The 19,513-nt window shown below is 32.5% G+C and overlaps 1 protein-coding gene across 1 annotated transcript in view; it reads right to left on the reverse strand.

Moving 5' to 3' along the window:
• Positions 1 to 5,689: 5,689 nt before the first annotated feature.
• LOC119605533 (peroxisomal membrane protein PEX14) overlaps positions 5,690 to 19,513 on the reverse strand; it is a 64,067-nt gene continuing 50,243 nt past the window's right edge. The window contains exons 4-9 of the mRNA XM_037958709.1: positions 15,888 to 16,022; positions 13,129 to 13,319; positions 9,124 to 9,270; positions 8,877 to 9,036; positions 5,982 to 6,260; positions 5,690 to 5,918 (exon numbers count right to left, since the gene is read on the reverse strand). Coding sequence (XP_037814637.1) covers positions 5,781 to 5,918; positions 5,982 to 6,260; positions 8,877 to 9,036; positions 9,124 to 9,270; positions 13,129 to 13,319; positions 15,888 to 16,022 — 1,050 coding nt within the window. The 3' untranslated portion in view covers positions 5,690 to 5,780. The remainder of the gene's footprint in view (positions 5,919 to 5,981; positions 6,261 to 8,876; positions 9,037 to 9,123; positions 9,271 to 13,128; positions 13,320 to 15,887; positions 16,023 to 19,513) is intronic.

Genomic DNA, 19,513 nt, shown 5'->3' on the forward strand with positions numbered 1-19,513 from the left:
AATGTATTTATGAATGTATGTATGTATATTAAATATGTATTCGTGGAAAATAAAACACAGTTGAAAAAAATCACCTTTTTGTATGTTGTCATTTTTATGACGTTTTGTTTATTTTCCTGGGAAACAACCATAACTGCAAAAAAATCCCACTATATATCACCAGTAGACAAGAAATCGTGAGTCATGCAAACAACTGTGAAAGTGAGAATATTTCTACGCGGATGGATGACAATCCCAGCAAATAGTTAATAAAAATAATAAAGTTAATAATAATTAGTTAGGTTAGGATAGGTAAGGATAGGTAAGGATAGGTTAGGATAGGTTATATTCGTCTGGATTCTCACGTCCAATATTGTATAGATGTGCTCGTAATCCAGTGTGTCCACTCAGAATACATCATCATATTAACCTCAGACTAGTTCATTTGAGGAGATTTATAGTCTTTCTCTCAACATGGTCACCATATAGGAACTTTGTGGTTCTACCCACCGTTTAATTATTCCAAGAGGTCTCATGTGAGTCTCTCAACCATATTTTTAATTCAGCATTAATGCTTCGAATATGTTTGCGGTAGTTAGTTAGTTAGTTAGTTAGGGTTAGTTAGTTAGTTAGTTAGTTAGTTAGTTAGTTAGTTAGTTAGTTAGTTAGTTAGTTAGTTAGTTAGTTAGTTAGTTAGTTAGTAGTTAGTTAGTTAGTTAGTTAGTTAGTTAGTTAGTTAGTTAGTTAGTTAGTTAGTTAGTTAGTTAGTTAGTTAGTAGTTAGTTAGTTAGTTAGTTAGTTAGTTAGTTAGTTAGTTAGTTAGTTAGTTAGTAGTTAGTTAGTTAGTTAGTTAGTTAGTAGTTAGTTAGTTAGTTAGTTAGTTAGTTAGTTAGTTAGTTAGTTAGTTAGTTAGTTAGTTAGTTAGTAGTTAGTTAGTTAGTTAGTTAGTTAGTTAGTTAGTTAGTTAGTTAGTTAGTTAGTTAGTTTAGTTAGTTAGTTAGTTAGTTAGTTAGTTAGTTAGTTAGTTAGTTAGTTAGTTAGTTAGTTAGTTAGTTAGTTAGTTAGTTAGTTAGTTAGTTAGTTAGTTAGTTAGTTAGTTAGTTAGTTAGTTAGTTAGTTAGTTAGTTAGTTAGTTAGTTAGTTAGTTAGTTAGTTAGTTAGTTAGTTAGTAGTTAGTTAGTTAGTTAGTTAGTTAGTTAGTTAGTTAGTTAGTTAGTTAGTTAGTTAGTTAGTTAGTTAGTTAGTTAGTAGTTAGTTAGTAGTTAGTTAGTAGTTAGTTAGTTAGTTAGTTAGTTAGTTAGTTAGTTAGTTAGTTAGTTAGTAGTAGTTAGTTAGTTAGTTAGTTAGTTAGTTAGTTAGTTAGTTAGTTAGTAGTTAGTTAGTTAGTTAGTTAGTTAGTTAGTTAGTTAGTTAGTTAGTTAGTTAGTAGTTAGTTAGTTAGTTAGTTAGTTAGTTAGTTAGTTAGTTAGTTAGTTAGTTAGTTAGTTAGTTAGTAGTTAGTTAGTTAGTTAGTTAGTAGTTAGTTAGTTAGTTAGTAGTTAGTTAGTTAGTTAGTTAGTTAGTTAGTTAGTTAGTTAGTTAGTTAGTTAGTTAGTTAGTTAGTAGTTAGTTAGTTAGTTAGTTAGTTAGTTAGTTAGTTAGTTAGTTAGTTAGTTAGTTAGTTAGTTAGTTAGTTAGTTAGTTAGTTAGTTAGTTAGTTAGTTAGTTAGTTAGTTAGTTAGTTAGTTAGTTAGTTAGTTAGTTAGTTAGTTAGTTAGTTAGTTAGTTAGTTAGTTAGTTAGTTAGTTAGTTAGTTAGTTAGTTAGTTAGTTAGTTAGTTAGTTAGTTAGTTAGTAGTTAGTTAGTTAGTTAGTTAGTTAGTTAGTTAGTTAGTTAGTTAGTTAGTTAGTTAGTTAGTTAGTTAGTTAGTTAGTTAGTTAGTTAGTTAGTTAGTTAGTTAGTTAGTTAGTAGTAGTTAGTTAGTTAGTTAGTTAGTTAGTTAGTTAGTTAGTTAGTTAGTTAGTTAGTTAGTAGTTAGTTAGTTAGTTAGTTAGTTAGTTAGTTAGTTAGTTAGTTAGTTAGTTAGTTAGTTAGTTAGTTAGTTAGTTAGTTAGTTAGTTAGTTAGTTAGTAGTTAGTTAGTTAGTTAGTTAGTTAGTTAGTTAGTTAGTTAGTTAGTTAGTTAGTTAGTTAGTTAGTTAGTTAGTTAGTTAGTTAGTTAGTTAGTTAGTTAGTTAGTTAGTTAGTTAGTTAGTTAGTTAGTTAGTTAGTTAGTTAGTTAGTTAGTTAGTTAGTAGTTAGTTAGTTAGTTAGTTAGTTAGTTAGTTAGTTAGTTAGTTAGTTAGTTAGTTAGTTAGTTAGTTAGTTAGTTAGTTAGTTAGTTAGTTAGTTAGTTAGTTAGTTAGTTAGTTAGTTAGTTAGTTAGTTAGTAGTTAGTTAGTAGTTAGTTAGTTAGTTAGTTAGTTAGTTAGTTAGTTAGTTAGTTAGTTAGTTAGTTAGTTAATTAGAAAGAAAGAAAAAAGAATGAAAGAAAGAAAGAATGAAATATCGGAAAAACTGCGATTAAATATGTCGTTATCAGGCTTTTTCTGAGTTCATTCAGCTGAGTCTCTCGTGAGAAGACCGTCAGACTGACAGGCTCTTTAAGTTTCTTCTAAGGTTCTGTTAGTTCCTACATATGCTTTCGTGACGAATCAACTGAATTTGTATAAGTCGGTTGTTTGGTCGTGAAGTTGTCGTTGAGTTTTTGTTTGACAACCACAAGTCAGCTGATTTGTCACGGAACCGATTGCGTTAAAAACTCGCATTCAGACTTTTTTGAAATTACGACATAAAATGTCAAATCATTAGGTGTAAAGTTGGGTTTTTTGGAACGAAAAAAAAAAAATTGCTTTAAAATAAAAGTTTAAGCTGGGATATTATTTAATGATGTGTGCTGAAAATGATGAAATGATCCTTGACAGATGATGTGTTTGTTGTTGCTGTCGTTGCTTGGACAACTTATTAAATTCATAGAGTTGGATATTAATATGATGGAAATATAAACTATGTGATTAAATGAACCTAAAGGCGAACAACATTTTACAGTACTGGTATGGCTGTGTATATTGCTAACATGGTCCTTCAGACTGCCTGAAGAATGCTTTGGCTTTCAAGCGGTGAACCTAGGGATCTGGAATGCTAGGAAACTAATACGGTATCATATAGAATGTGGTTACCCTCAGAGAAGCAAAAACCGATTTAATAATAGACGGATAATAGTCACTTCTGTAGAGAGTTATTCAATAAATATGAATTCCACACTTATTATTCATATGTATATGAAATAGACATAAAATCAAATGAAACTTTTTCCTGACAACATTATGCTGTTACACCAATTAGGTCAGGAATATTTTATTCAAATATGTAAGCAGACTAACATATATCTTCAAGTTCATTTAAAATAACCGTTTTATTACTTTGAATTAAGAGTATGATTAATCATTTGTTTCGCCAATTGACAAATGTCTAATAATAAAGTCTTATTATCATATTTAACTCCCACAGCAAAATAAATTCACCGTTTACAATTGTAATTAATGTAAATAATTTCATCATTTCCACTCACTTCTCTATGGCGTGAAATTTATTGTTCAATAAAAAATTAGTATCACATTATCTATCATCAATCGCTAAATACTTCACACACATTTTTCATTACAGTTTCCAACACTCATAATGTTTAAGTAGTTAACAAATATTTACTAAATAAATTAATAAAACGTCAATAATGAATAAATAACTAAATAAATGCAATAACACACCCACCTAAAATCAATTTATGATTGATTACGTGAATAAAAATGAACGCGAATGATTGCCAATTAAATTTGAATATTTATTTATCTGTTTCTAAATTGTGGCATGCGATGTATTGAAATGTAATTATTTGCTTATTTGAATGTCAGTGCAGATAATTTTTGTGGTTTTGATTTCTGATTACAGTTTTGTAAAAATGAATTAAATACATTTAAGTGTCAGATATAATAAACATGTGAATAGTTGTTTTAGTTATTCACCTCCACCATTAAATACATATTTATGTATGAACATTAGGGTTCCCCCATTTGTATGGAGAAGTTGCGATTTTTCTCAACATTTTTTCCTGGGGTCAATAGTTGATGAGATGGGTCAAAGGATAAAAATGTTATTTTTTAAGTATATTTTAATTTTGTTCACGTTTCATGCAAATTAGTTTAGTTCTCTTCTAGTTCTGTTTTAGTTCTCTTCTAGTTCTGTTTTAGTTCTCTTCTAGTTCTGTTGTAGTTCTGTTTTAGTTCTATTCTAGTTCTGTTCTAGTTCTGTTTTAGTTCTGTTTTAGTTCTATTCTAGTTCTGTTCTAGTTCTGTTCTAGTTCTGTTCTAGTTCTGTTCTAGTTCTGTTCTAGTTCTGTTCTAGTTCTGTTCTAGTTCTGTTCTAGTTCTGTTCTAGTTCTGTTCTAGTTCTGTTCTAGTTCTGTTCTAGTTCTGTTCTAGTTCTAGTTCTGTTCTAGTTCTGTTCTAGTTCTGTTCTAGTTCTGTTCTAGTTCTGTTCTAGTTCTGTTCTAGTTCTGTTCTAGTTCTGTTCTAGTTCTGTTCTAGTTCTGTTCTAGTTCTGTTCTAGTTCTGTTCTAGTTCTGTTCTAGTTCTGTTCTAGTTCTGTTCTAGTTCTGTTCTAGTTCTGTTCTAGTTCTGTTCTAGTTCTGTTCTAGTTCTGTTCTAGTTCTGTTCTAGTTCTGTTCTAGTTCTGTTCTAGTTCTGTTCTAGTTCTAGGTTCTAGTTCTGTTCTAGTTCTGTTCTAGTTCTGTTCTAGTTCTGTTCTAGTTCTGTTCTAGTTCTGTTCTAGTTCTGTTCTAGTTCTGTTCTAGTTCTGTTCTAGTTCTGTTCTAGTTCTGTTCTAGTTCTGTTCTAGTCTGTTCTAGTTCTGTTCTAGTTCTGTTCTAGTTCTGTTCTAGTTCTGTTCTAGTTTCTGTTCTAGTTCTGTTCTAGTTCTGTTCTAGTTCTGTTCTAGTTCTGTTCTGTTCTAGTTCTGTTCTAGTTCTGTTCTAGTTCTGTTCTAGTTCTGTTCTAGTTCTGTTCTAGTTCTGTTCTAGTTCTGTTCTAGTTTCTGTTCTAGTTCTGTTCTAGTTCTGTTCTAGTTCTGTTCTAGTTCTGTTCTAGTTCTGTTCTAGTTCTGTTCTAGTTCTGTTCTAGTTCTGTTCTAGTTCTGTTCTAGTTCTGTTCTAGTTCTGTTCTAGTTCTGTTCTAGTTCTGTTCTAGTTCTGTTCTAGTTCTGTTCTAGTTCTGTTCTAGTTCTGTTCTAGTTCTGTTCTAGTTCTGTTCTAGTTCTGTTCTAGTTCTGTTCTAGTTCTGTTCTAGTTCTGTTCTAGTTCTGTTCTAGTTCTGTTCTAGTTCTGTTCTAGTTCTGTTCTAGTTCTGTTCTAGTTCTGTTCTAGTTCTGTTCTAGTTCTGTTCTAGTTCTGTTCTAGTTCTGTTCTAGTTCTGTTCTAGTTCTGTTTCTAGTTCTGTTCTAGTTCTGTTCTAGTTCTGTTCTAGTTCTGTTCTAGTTCTGTTTTATTTCTTTTCTAGTTCTTTTCTAGTTCTATTCTAGTTCTGCAATTTCATTTCCGAATATGTCTTAGGGTTAAAGTTTTGTTATTCCTAATCAAATAAAGAATTTTAGGAAGGCTCTTCCGCTCTTAACATTAAATAAATTTTTGAACCCATTCCGGTTAATTTTTTTTTATTTAAAATGTGATAGACAGACATAGTTATTTGGAACTAAAGAGATTACAAAAACTTGTAAAGAAATTTTGATTGTATATTATTCTTGTTCGGGAATTTCCGGTTCTTCATTCTCTACTTCCTCCTCTTCAGCGAGGGCTTCCTCCTCTTCGGCATAACTTTCAACACGCTCTCCAATAATTATCTCCTCAGCAAGTTGATATAGTTCACGTATGTCCTATAAAAATTTAAATTTTTAATGATTAAAATTCTCTAACTATGAAGCATTACTTTCACTTACTCTTGCATTTCTCAGCTGCATTATTTTATCATCTTCATAGCGCAAATGATCGTATTGTTCTTTCGAGATGAGTAAACCTTCGGAAACATCATTTTCCAATTCCTGTTGCAACATATGAGCATAACGTTGTTTAGCCAAACTAATGGAACTGCCTTCCTCCAATGATTCGCCGCTTGATATATCGGATGCATCGTCAGAAGTTAAATTTTTACGTACTACAACAGTATCAACATCCTCGGTTTCGAAGGGATCTTTGGTTGCTGGTAATTCCTCAAGAGCCTTAAAGTAATAAAAATATAAATAAATATGATAATATTTACTTTAATTTTATAGTTGTTTAATGCAAAATTAGTTATCTTTTAATCTGTTCTAAACTTCTTTAAAAAGGAGTAATTTCCTTTGGTTGCTACCTTCTGTATTGTCTAATTTCCAACAATCATATTGTATTACAAGTATTAAAAGTTTTCCGTATTATTTGTTGCTGTTGTTCGTAAAAACTTTAATGTTTACACTTTAGTTATAAAAATGTATCCATGAAATATAAACAACTTTTGTAGTTAAAAAACAAAAGATATAAAAGAACACTCCTTCCAACTTGTTGTTTTTTATTCAAACCGACAACAGGTATTTTGAGTTCTTTAACTTTTAAGACAAATAAAAAGGACTAAAGGTAACAGTAATACACAAATGGCACCAATGAAAAAAATAACAAAGAAAATAAACTTTAATATGAGTATCAAAAGTTTTTCCTTGAAAAAGTTTGTGTTTTTTGTTGAAAATTGTGATGAATCAAATTTAACGAAATTAAACAAATATAAATTTTTTGGGGATATTAATGTTAGGATAAGGTGAATAATGAATACCGTAGCGCAATTATAGGGCCCTGGATCATTTATCATCAGAGAGAATAATCTCTTATCAGATGATAAGAGATTATTTTCGAATTACATAGATTATAAAGTTTACATGGACAGACGGATTAGTTCGTTTAATCATTCACCACTTTAGAGACTCTCTATATTCCAAATAATTTCTCTCGATTCCATGATAAAAGACCCCATCTTGATGTATTGCAGTCCCAGGGTAAAGAGGTGCTACCACTACCTCCGAGACCATAAAATGCTGCTGATCAAATGTATCCTCGGCCTTTCCTTAGAATGACTTGGTCGAATCAGAGAACCTTCCTCATCTGGTGTCATGGGAACAGGTAACCTAGAGGTCAGAGTTTCAGACTTAGTCTTGTCTCGGCTATTGTAGAGGTCTGTTCGGGGTAAACGATGTGGTTATGGTTTAAACCCAAAATAGCAGGAAGAGAATTTTGGTTAAAGTTAGGTGCAGTTGCTGAGACAACAGATACTAAACAGAGTAGTGTTGGAAATGAGTTGGTATCAAGTGTATATGATGCGGGATAGATGTAGGGGTATGTGCGTATTACCCATCCGTATACCAAGAGTGAGTATGTCGGATGAATGCTGGGTTAAATAGTGATGGATGTAAGGTATCTTATACAAGTGATACCATTGGATTTTCCGTCCTTGACCGGGTATGTTCAGGGTTTACTCTGTTCATACCAAAATCTCTGTGAGTAAGAACAAGTCCTCGACTTATTTGAAAGATTCGTATTACGGTCTACAGCTTAAGTCTCTAGGTGTCGTTGCCGAGTCAATAGAGACCATTCCATCTGCGTGATTGTAAACGGAAGTGATGTTTTTGTATATCGAAAGTTAAGCAACGGGGCAGTAATGGTTAGAGATTAATAATAAGCACAAAGGGGCGGTTGTGAGTCGTCTAATAAGTTCACCCTGTGGTTGTAAAATTACTACCGTGAAATAAAGTCAACACGGCAGGTATTGACGTAAAGCATTTCGACTTCTTGTTGTTATCCCCCTGGATATGTTACCTTGATGAATCATCCCTCATCTTGGTGTTATTGCAATCCAGAGAATCAGTATCTCTAGTTAGCCGGGACTTTATACTTTTAGAGTCAAATGTAACCTCAGCCTATCGTTGGAATGAATTGATATGGGGTCAAACCAGAAAACCTACCTTATCAGGTATCACAGAAACCGGTAGCCCATAAGTCAGACTTTCGGACTTTGTCTTGTCTCTTCCGGAAGTACGTGGTTCTATTCTCGAAAAGGCAATATACTCCCCTTAGAAAAGTGACTGGGGGGTTAAACGTTAGAAGTGGATTGGTGTCAAATGAATAAGATATAGAATAAATGAAGGGGTACACAGGCTGTTGCTGAAACAATAGAGATCATCCCATCAGCGTGGTGGTAAACGATAGTGATGTAATATCGGAAGTTAAGCAATGGGGTAGAAATGATATTAGAAAGCTTAAGTACTGGACCATGGATCGGTGTAACCATGTTCAGAAATTGACACAGGCATATTTGTTGCAAGGCAGAAAGGGCGCAGGTTAATCGTCTCTAGCTCACCATGCGGTTGAAAAAGTATCACCGTCAAATAAGCCAGATGTTCACTCGACTAGACTTCTGTACGAGTTGTTATAGATATGATCAAAACTACCACAAGATTCCCTAAAGGACCCTAAAAAGACGCCACACAAAGAGAGAGAGAAATTCTTACCCTTATACTATTGAGATGTAGGTTATATATCGATACTAAAATGAACTTCAGGATAATATAGGACATTAGATGTTAGATATGGTCCGATATTCGGTCATTATAGACCATGTAATTTCTGTATTGTATTTTCGACAGATATACGAACGGACGGATATTGCTAGATCGTCTTACAATCTATTAAGAACCCAAATATACATACTGTTGTGGGTCTACGATCAATATTTCGTTGTACGACAAACGGAATGACAAAATCACTATACCCTCAACCATATTTGATGCTGCGTATAAAAATTGTCAATTTACCTGTTGTATAATTTGCTCTTGAGATTGTCCTAAAATACCAAAACCCGTTGGTTGTTGCTGACCAGACAACTGATGCGGAAGATGTTTTTGTTTTAGATTCTCTTCGTGTTTCTCTTCAATGGCTTTACGTATACGTCTTTCAACTTCACGGAATGCTTTTCTAAAATAAAATTGAAAATAAACATTTCAACTCATTCTAGCATTTTAAATTGAATTGAATAATAAAAATAATCGAAATGACCATTACCTGGCTTTTAATATGTTATTAATATCCTTGGGATCAGTAGCGAATGGTGTGGGCATACGCAACGAATGTTCTTTCATCTTAGCCCTCTCCTGTTCAAGAAACTCTTTCAGTTGCTGTTCACAAGGTCGCCATTCTTCGTTGTCAATTCTGAGTAAAATGAAAGATAATTGAAAAAATGTTTTAAAAATAATTCACAGAATCATTATTCTTTTCCTTTACATTCTTCATATATCTTTATTTTAATAGACTGTTAATAGACTTTTTCCAGTCAACCATGTAAAAAAAGGAAAGTTAATTAAATGAAATTTTACGAAAAGTGTTAAATTATGTCTAACGTGAAGTACAAGTATAAAGACATATAAATCAAACATAAAAATTTATTTAAAAATATCATGTTAATTTTGTAAGAAAATATATAAATATTTATAGAGAACTGAGACTTTGTAACTGGACCCTGAAATGTAAAGCAAAGTTTTCCTCCATATTATTTATTGAACTTTGAAATATAAATTAACAAAAGTTAAAAAAATCATAAAGGGTCGATGAGGTCAGTTATGTTGAAATTTTTTAGAAATTCAAATATTTCATATCTTTTCTCAGACTCAAAATTTCAATACTCAAATTAATGAACATCTGTAGTGTGAAAAATTTTATGAAATATTAAAAGAATTTCATTACTCTATTGAAATGTTAATCCTGCACACATTTCATTCATAAAAACCTCACAAAGTTTTTGTCTTCTTTGCATCTTACTTTATGACTTGTTGATACTCATCATTAGGGTGGTCTCTGGTAATGCTCTAAAATAATGTATTAAGTTAATCAAATTAATCCCCATTGGGTCATAACAGAACCAACTGCTCTTTTTCTCTATTTATCTTCAAACTTGCAGAATGTTATATGCGTCTAAAATTATATAGTTCGTAGACAATACTGTTACAGTGCTATGCATATGTATTCAGATAATTCTTTGTTGTTTTTGAAAAAACTGATCGAGTAGCCTATTTTTATGCAAAAGAACCATTGAATATTTCACAAGAATAAGACTTATTTTCGGAATCCAAAGCATGGGTTGTTTTGTTAGTAATTGAAATGCTCTCTTGGGTGTATTAGTTCGTTGAACATACAATAAATCACAGACACACCATCACATAGGAAAGTATGAGGAAGCAGCTCTACTAAATCCGTTAATCGATTACCCAATGAGGAACAAAACACCAAGAACACTTTTTGTGTTTTCCCCTCATGAGAATCAATGTCTTGCAGAAGATCTTATTAGACGTAGGTATATTTTGATAAGAGAATAAATCATCAAACCGCTTTTGATCAGCAGCTAAGCTACAAGTGGCTATAATACTTTAGTAAATTTGAGAAAAATTACTACGAATAGATGAAGGAGGAAATCCTGAGGGCGTTAGTTGATGGAGTTCGATGGCGCTAAATGGTTAAACGGAATCATAATCATTATCTCAACACAATGATAGAAACTGTCCCTTTGGACTTCATACATATTCGAACAACGATAGTTAGGTTATGTTGATAGGAGGATGTATCTACATAAAATCCGAAGAAATACACTTAGACCACAATCGGGCCTCTTGTGAGTTCCTTTACAAGGAAAATGTTTGTTGGTATAATAGTACTCACTGAATGTATTATCGTCCGATATTCAGAAACTCAGTTTCCTGGACGTAATTTATAAGAATTTCCCAATCAATGTTCGTGAGGAATATTATAATCGGAATAATATCACTCCCAAGTTATTTGAATCTTATTACGACGAAAGCCTAACAATGCCAAAGAAAGTGTTCCAGAATTCACTGTTCCTTTAGCTGAGCCCGTAATCCGGAGTGACCATTCAGAATATGTACCAGCATACTAATCTCAGACTTGCTCATAACTTTAGTATGTTTCAGTGGGTTAGGGTCAATCCATAGGATCTTTGTGGTTCTACCCATTTCATTATTCCAAGAGGCCTTATGACCATGTTTTTAATTCTGCCTCGTTGCGTTTAATGGTTTTGCGTTCGTCAGGTTAATTAACTCGAGCTCCCATCCCTTTAAAGCTATTACATTCACTCTTTCGTTGCCGACTATACCCGAGTGGCCTGGTTTAGAGCTTTTTTACAATCCAATACGGTCTTAGTTTAGTCTTTAGCATCTGATATCGCCCTCTTTGCATTCTGGCTGTTGGTAAATATGTTAAGCCCTGTGGGCGCCATATTTATTCGAATCCAATTTACGCATTCCATTATTGCTCGGACTTCTGTTTGGAAGCTAATGTTGTGATTAGGTAAACGGTGGTATATTTCAGTTTTTGGGTCATCAATATAGAACCAAAGGTCCACTTCGTTTAGAACCAGCCGTGTAGGAACGGTTTCATACGGGTATTTGCTGTAATGATCCGCTTGACCCAGATATTCTATCTGGGATTAGAGTTTCAAAGTTTCCAACATATTATGTATCTGGTATGTCCGATGATTATGTATAGCCCGCCAATGAGACCAGTATACAGAGATAACGTGTCCCCAAAGTTATGAGCCGTTCGACTGTAAGTGCCGTTTCATATTTTATATACATACATAAGTTTCAATGGGTAGGAATATCTAGCAACGTTTCCAGCCACTTACACCCAAGCAGAATGTACGCTGAACTCCCTGTAGGAGTTTAATATTACACATTTCGAAGTCCACCATATTATTAAAACATAAACTAAAATGTGTCATAGTCAGACTAAGATCCCATTTCATGCCTATGTTTCTCATTCATAGCGCCCAGTATCAATGTGCATTGTTGATTATATCCTCTATGCGGTATCTCCATTTTATTTTCAGGTCAAGGATTACACCTATGTACTTAACTCTGTCTGTCACTGGTATCTTAGAAATGTGCGTCTTTCTTGTGATAAGCCAGTTTTCTGTCATCAACGGGTTAACATTGAGGCCTCTCGGAAGAGCCCAGCTCATGACAGTATTCGGAGCTTCTTCAGCTTTTTTACACAAGTAATTTGTAACATTGAGAGGGACTTTAAAGTCCCTCTCAATATTTGACCTTAAACTAAAGATAAATAAGGCTTAGGCCAAAAAAAGGATCAGTGGGCTTTCTTATGCAGATGGAATTTTAACTTTTGAGGTTATTGCAAGAATGCTTTCCTGCAGAATTTTTTTTTTCATGATATCAGCATCCGAAGTATCAAATAAGAAAAGAGAAGAACTTTAGCGTCATAAATGCATATAAGTGAATTAGTAAGTTCCATCATAAGTGAACGGATATCGTTAATATCTTTACAGGCCTTCCTGATTGTTCGTTATATCATCAAAATGGATAGCATAACAAATTGTTTCAAAGACAGAAATCTTTTTTTCATATAAGTTTTTTGTACCACCCTACTGAACATACCCACTTCCATATTTTACATTTATTTCTATAAACTTTTGTGGTATTGAGGACTGGTTATGTCGGTGAATATTACAAAACCAGAATAAAAATTAACATAAGAAAAGCGTTGAAAGGGAAACAATTTTATAAAATAATAATAAATGATTTCCTTAAAACACACAAAAGAAATAAAAAAGAAATTAAATATGCCATGATTTATTATGGAATGTTTTTCATATGCAAAATATTTTTACAAGTACAAATATAGTAGTACCAGCAGATAAAACTCCACCATATCTGTGCAGAGAAATTTAATTTTTTTTCTTACAAGTTGTTTTTTTTTTTTTGTTCTTATCCTGCTGGTTTATTACTCGCATAAAAGCGGAAGGAAGTTTTTAAACAATATTTAAACATTATATTTATTTATGCAAGTCAATTTAGAATGTTGGAATAAAAAAAGGTCTATTAACACTCACTCACATTCACATCTTTTGTGTGTGAATAAAAAGAAGAAAAAAAATTGATATGGCCTATATAAATATTATTTTAAGCAAGAAAAAGTTATAGCCTTAAAATGTTGCAAAAATCTATGGAATAAATTTTAAAATATTAAACTGGACCTACAAACCTTAACAAATCCATACCCTTGTTGGCGTCTTCATCTTTGTATTGTTCTTCTAGCGCCTTTTGCTCTTTGTATCTCTGCCGTAGGACATTTATACGTTGAGCTTCCTCCTCTTCATGTTGCAAACGTTCTCGTTCCCATTTAACACCTTGCAATTTTAAACGATCTGAATTTTTTTCACGATTGGTTTTTAGCTGGAAATTATGAATATGAAATAAGAAATAATTATACAAAAATCGATGAAAAAAAGTAAGAAATTATAGTCGGGCGAGGCCGACCATATAATACCCTACACCTGTAACAAAAATAAATTGTGATTTAGTTTTCATAATAAAACATTTAAGTGGGATTGCACCTTGTCTCAGATATACTTAAGCCATTTATTGTTGAATAAAATTGTGGATATTTAAGTCAAATTTTGAAGGGGACTTTTCATAGGAGCTTGGGTTAAATGAGGCCCTATAATTATAAAATTCATAAGGGTTATTAAGGCTAGTATAGAACTTGATTTTACAGCTTTTTGTCGAGATAGGAGTATATTAAACATAATTATCAACTTAAAAGGCCTATTTGGCGGGTTCAGTTGTATGGGGGCTAGGTGAAATATTGAACCTACATATGTTAATCATTTTCAATAGACCTCGTCTCCGGTACCATAGAAGATCATGTACCGAATTTCATTGAATTATCTCCAAAATTGCGACCTGTAGTTTGATTACAAGGTTTACAAGCCCTATTCGGCGGGTTCAGTTGTATGGGGGCTAGGGGAAATAATGGACCGATCTTAACCATTTTCAATAGGCTTCGTCCCTGGAACAATAGAAGATCATGTACCGAATTTCTAAATTTGAATCTTCAAAATTGCGTCCTGTAGTTTGATTACAAGGTTTACATGGACGGACGAACAGACTGACGGATGCACGGACATAGCTAAAATGATTCTAAGCCGATTGGTATACTTTAAGGTGGGTATAGGACCAATATTATTGTGCGTTACAAACATCAGCACAAACCCAATATACCCTCCCCACTAAAGTGGTGTAGGGTATAAATAGTTTCAAACGTGTTGCTACAAAATAAGAAGTAAACCAACAAACTCGGGCCCACGTACTACCCAGCAAAAAAGAACTTCCAAAAATGCGAAAAATAAGTGGAATTTACTCTATGGAAGTATTGAAAAAGACCAGCAGAAGAATTGTTTTTAACACAGGCTTGTCATAGAAGGGATGTCCTTTTTATTTGATTCAAAATTCTCTACTTCTGAAAACATTCTCAAAAAGTAACTTTTATGTTCTTCATATGATTCGGTAAACGGAATGCCATATGTTAATTTTTACCAGCGATTATTCGAAGTATGTATTTATATTATGAATAAAGTTGGTAGTACAATCTTGAGGAATAGAGATACTACCAATACCACGGGTCAGCCGTAATCTGAAACTATAGGATTTGCTGTTTGAACAGAACACCGATCTTATCTGGTGTCAAGGGAGTCTTTGGCCCGCAGAAATGTTTTTTTGATATATTTGGATTAGTTTCAGACAAGTCCTTTGGGAAAATTACCTTGGTGTTTTCGCAGCTAAGGTATGCCTTATTATGTCGGGAAAGTATATGGTATTCTTGTAATCTCAACAGTTGTAATATTGTGACATGCTACGCGACTGTTCTATCGATGCAATCATTGGGTTCAGGGTGATGACGCCTAAGTACGAAAGAGAAATCCTGTTTTATATTAGCTCATATATCGGTCTACCTAATATACCTCTACATGCTGTTGCGGAAACAATAGGGTCATCTCTGTAGTTTATCTGCGCGGTCTTAAAAAGGTTGAGGAATGAATGCACTTGATTGCTTCACCTTCCTCGTCGTTTCATCTAGTTCTCTTAATGGTCTCTTTGCCAAATTCTATACTTCTTCCACACCGATATTGAGAACGATTTATCGTTTGTAGAATCATTTCTCTGAATGACCTAGCAAGTTATCCTAGCAAGTGTCATTTGCTTCCCCAAAGTGGTACTTCCGCAAAAAAAAAAAAAAAAAAAAAAAAAAAAAAAACTATTTACATCGAGTATTTTCAGTCCTTAATGTTCAATAAAACGTTATATTAACCCCTCCAATCCACGTACATACATACATGTACCTTCCCTAATGACCTTATTACGAAAACATCGCCAGTTTTCATAATTTAAGTCCTAATAACCTAAAGCTCGAAGACAATAGTTCTTTGGTTGTTTCGGCATAATTATCCTTCTGCGACTCTAACCTTTTTTTGATAATGTCAAAACATTACAATTTTAAGTTGTTTTCCGGTTTGCTGCTTCGCGGAAAAGGACCCACCAATTTTCAGTCCTTAATGTTCAATAAAACTTCTTGGTTCGATGAGTCTGTTTATTTCCACGAGGGGGGCATTTGGTGCCGATCTAATTCGCATAAGGTTGACAATCTTCCTCCGCTTTTTACATACTGCTAAGAAAGCAGAGCGATCTACTAAATGATACGCTACACCACCATTCAACCCTTGAATACCTTGCCCTCCTTAAGAGCCGTAAATATGATTTTCTTATCAGTAATCTAATGCGTTTCTCTAAGATTGAGGTTATTTGTTAATGGTTACATCATTTAATTAACTTTTCAGGACTTTGACACTACTATTATCCACTCCTACAAACTCCTACTAATATATTACCTAATCTAAGAATTGGGAACTAACGATTTAAAATTATGAAATGAATATAGATTACAAATCTCAACTATTAACATACCTTTGCTCTTGATTTCAAAATTTCCAAATCAGCTTTCTTATCCACCACAAAAATGGGATCATCAGCCAGTTCTGCCGGTATGACATTGGTTTTACCTTCTATAATTAAAATGCGTTCACGTTCGACTTCTTTAAGCTGTCAAATAAATCCAGAAAATAATAAATGCAAACAAATTTATAAAAAATATCCATAAAAATTAAAACTAAATTTATTTCATACAAAATAAATGCACTCTGTTGTTAGGTGGAATTTTTGTTAAGGGTTACATTCTACTCAAATATTATTCTATTGTAGCTAACCAAAATAGAGGAAAACAAACAAAAATTTGAAAAAAAGTTTATTTATTTGTTGGTTCAATAACTAATTTAAATGAAAATCTGGTTTATTGTCATTTTAAGCTAAACAACTAACAAACCAACCAACCAAACAACAGCCTGCCTTTATCCATCACTGTCATAAACAAAAGTGTCAGGCATTTTAATTTGTACGAATATTAGTTAGAAATTGACTAATAATGTCTAAGTATAGAAAAAGTACTAGGAATTATTGGTGACAATAATGTCACTTTAATTTCGTACCTGATGGTATTTTAACTTTAGTTTTTAATTTCGATATTTCATGTTTAGGAAAGTTTTTAACTTTTGTGAATTTTAATAAAAATAATTATAATTTGTTGATGTTGTTTTTGGTAGTTTACCAAAGGGAGAGTGTGATATTTGGCGATTTGGATATATTATATACATAGTTATTTATTGTTGCTATTTCAGGGCCCTGGTAAATTAGGTTTTCCCAAACAAGAGACTGAGGTAACCATTGTACTCGTATGCGTTAAGTAAAATATTGGATTTCTAAGGTCAGCCTATGATGTAGCTGTTACATAGTAAATTCATACCTTTTCACATGTGACCCATCTTACAGTACAGACTAGTTAAAATGCCGCTAAGAAATCTTAAAGAAGCAGTATTGAAACTTTTTGAAATACATATATTTCTTTTAAAACGGCTGGTCCGATCGGGATAAAATTTGACAATGGCCAAGGAATATTCCAGTTTTGAAAAAGGACCCTATTGCTCCATCGTAGGCTCTTGTATGCTCAAAGTAGAGCACCTTTGACATGTACATGTTTGAAAAGATTGAAAGATACGAAGCCTATTGACAATGTTAAAATCTGTCCTTAAATAATTACACCTAGTTCCCATACAACCGTATACCCCGAACAGGGTTTTTGAGCTCATAATTATAACTTACTTTTATAACTTTAATGTAGACGTAAGGCCCTCTATTTATGAGGATAGGCCCCTATTTACCCTTGACACATATAACCTTTTATAAAATCACGTTTGGCTGTAGAGAATTTCAAAATTGAATAATGTTTTTTTCGAATTTTAACGCTTTAAATAAATTGATTTTCTTCAAGAATATATTCCGTAAATTTTGGTTTATATAAAACTAGTTTCTGTCGAATTTTATCCTTATACTTGTGTGGATCAATCCTCATTTGGCAGAGAGATTTTTGTTCCTATAAATTTGTTCATGTAGAATTTCGTTGCTATATTGGTAATGTAATGACAGTTATGAGAGTAAAAATCATTTTCTAAAGGGGATCTGATATGGGGTGTAGGGTCGATTATTGACCGATCCTTGCAAAATTAGATAGAGATATTTTGGTTTCTATCAAACTTGTTTTATCAAATGTCATAACTATACGGGTAATTTTAAACTAATTTTGTCCGTTAAAGAGATTTTCTGAAGGGTACTTATATGGGAGATATGGACCTATCATCATAAAATTGGTATTGAGGTTTTTCTTCGTTTAAAACTTCTTTATGTCGAAATTCCTCGCTCTACTAATATTATTAAGGGAGGACTTATATGGAGTATAAGGTCCATTATGGAGATATTGGTTGCTATAATATGTACTTGTTTATTCTTGTTTGTTCTTATTAAGTCAGTTATGAGCGTTAAAGTAATTTCTCATAGGGACCTTATATGGGGAATGGGTTCAATTATGGACCGATTCTCATAACATTTGGTAAAGCGATTTTTGTTGCTATAAAACTTGTTTATGTCAAATTTCGTCTGGTATTATTATGGATGGTAGGTTTAATTATGGTCCGATGTCCATCATACATTACAATATAATTTTTAGTTGCATAAAACTAAATTGAATGAAATTTGTTCACGATTGCTGTATAATTAAATAATTTTTGACACTTTATGATAGCCATACTCGACTATATATTCTTAGTCCCCATTGAAAGTCCGCCCGTTATTCTCTAAATGTTCACATTAATGTCAAAGTTCTTCATGTAAAATTTGAAGATTCTAGCTCTAATAATTTTTCAGATATACGAATTTTTCTATTTAATTCATATGGGGGCTCCAAGCTCCTCCCCCAGATGAAACTTCGCCCCTTTTATCTCCAAAATGTTTAGATGAATAATAAAGTTCTTCGTGCAAAATTTGAAGAATCTAGTTCAATTAGTTTTCCAGATACACAAAATTTTGTTTTTTTTCATATGGGAGGTGCAAAGCCCTTGCTTCAAAACGTGGGCGTGTTTTACACAGATATAAGTACATAAGGACCTAGAATATATGGTACCCTATGTTACCCAGGAAATGAGAAACTTATACATACCCCCTCTATCAACACTCATGGTGGTGAAGGATATACAAAAAAAAAACTGTCGCCGTGTTTTACAACTTATTAAACTTTAACATTCGTGCACTTTTGAAAGCATTAAATTACACAGCCAAGTCAGGCAAGTATTCCATTGGAGAAATGCCAATAAAGAGAAATTAACACGAAAGTTGACATTTTCTTTTTTGCTTTCATTTATTTACCCCTCAAATATGAAAAGAAAATATTTCATTAAATACCACCAGAAACATTACAGATTCTTAATACAACACCTTTAAAAAGTTCGAAAAGTTTCGAATACTCAACAGTTTGGATTTTGAAACGCACGTTTTTATGCAGTGTAGGAGATTTCAGGGTTTTTATTTTTATTATTAAGGGGGGTGTGTTAAGAAATTTACAAAAAACAAAATGTTTATCAATGTTTACCAAGTTAACATTTGTTTTGCGAAGTTCATATTTCATGTAGACATTTTGACTTCGATTAAGGTCAATGTTAAACTATATATAGAACAACAAACATTGAAAATTGGGTTTCAATTTCAAAATACCATTTACATGACATGATTTTTCTCTAGACAATTTCAATTGTGTGGCAAAGCAAATTGTTTTTTTTTTCGCAAACTTTATTAAGGAGTAATACCTGTCACCAAATTGTATTTGATGTTGATTTTTATTAAGATAAAAAAATATAAGTAAGTTATTTGTTAAGAAATTGTTTATTGACATGCACATACGTTTTGTAAGTTTTGTTTTAAAATATCTAGTTTTGTTCAGATAAAAGCAACATATTCATGTGTTGCACTTGAATCAAAATTGATTTTGACAGAAGTTCATTACTAAATCCTAGAATATTCTTGAAATTTGATAGATTCTTTAACAATGTGTAGGAAATCGTATTCTTGGCATGTTAAAACATTAAAAATAGTTGGAATTACATTATCTAAATTATGAATAAATTTATTATTATTTTATGCTCATGTTTAGT

The sequence above is a fragment of the Lucilia sericata genome, unplaced genomic scaffold (assembly GCF_015586225.1).
Source record: "Lucilia sericata isolate MDLA Ls3-8-SP2 unplaced genomic scaffold, ASM1558622v1 Contig000495F_arrow, whole genome shotgun sequence".
Taxonomy (NCBI): Eukaryota; Metazoa; Arthropoda; class Insecta; order Diptera; family Calliphoridae; genus Lucilia; species Lucilia sericata.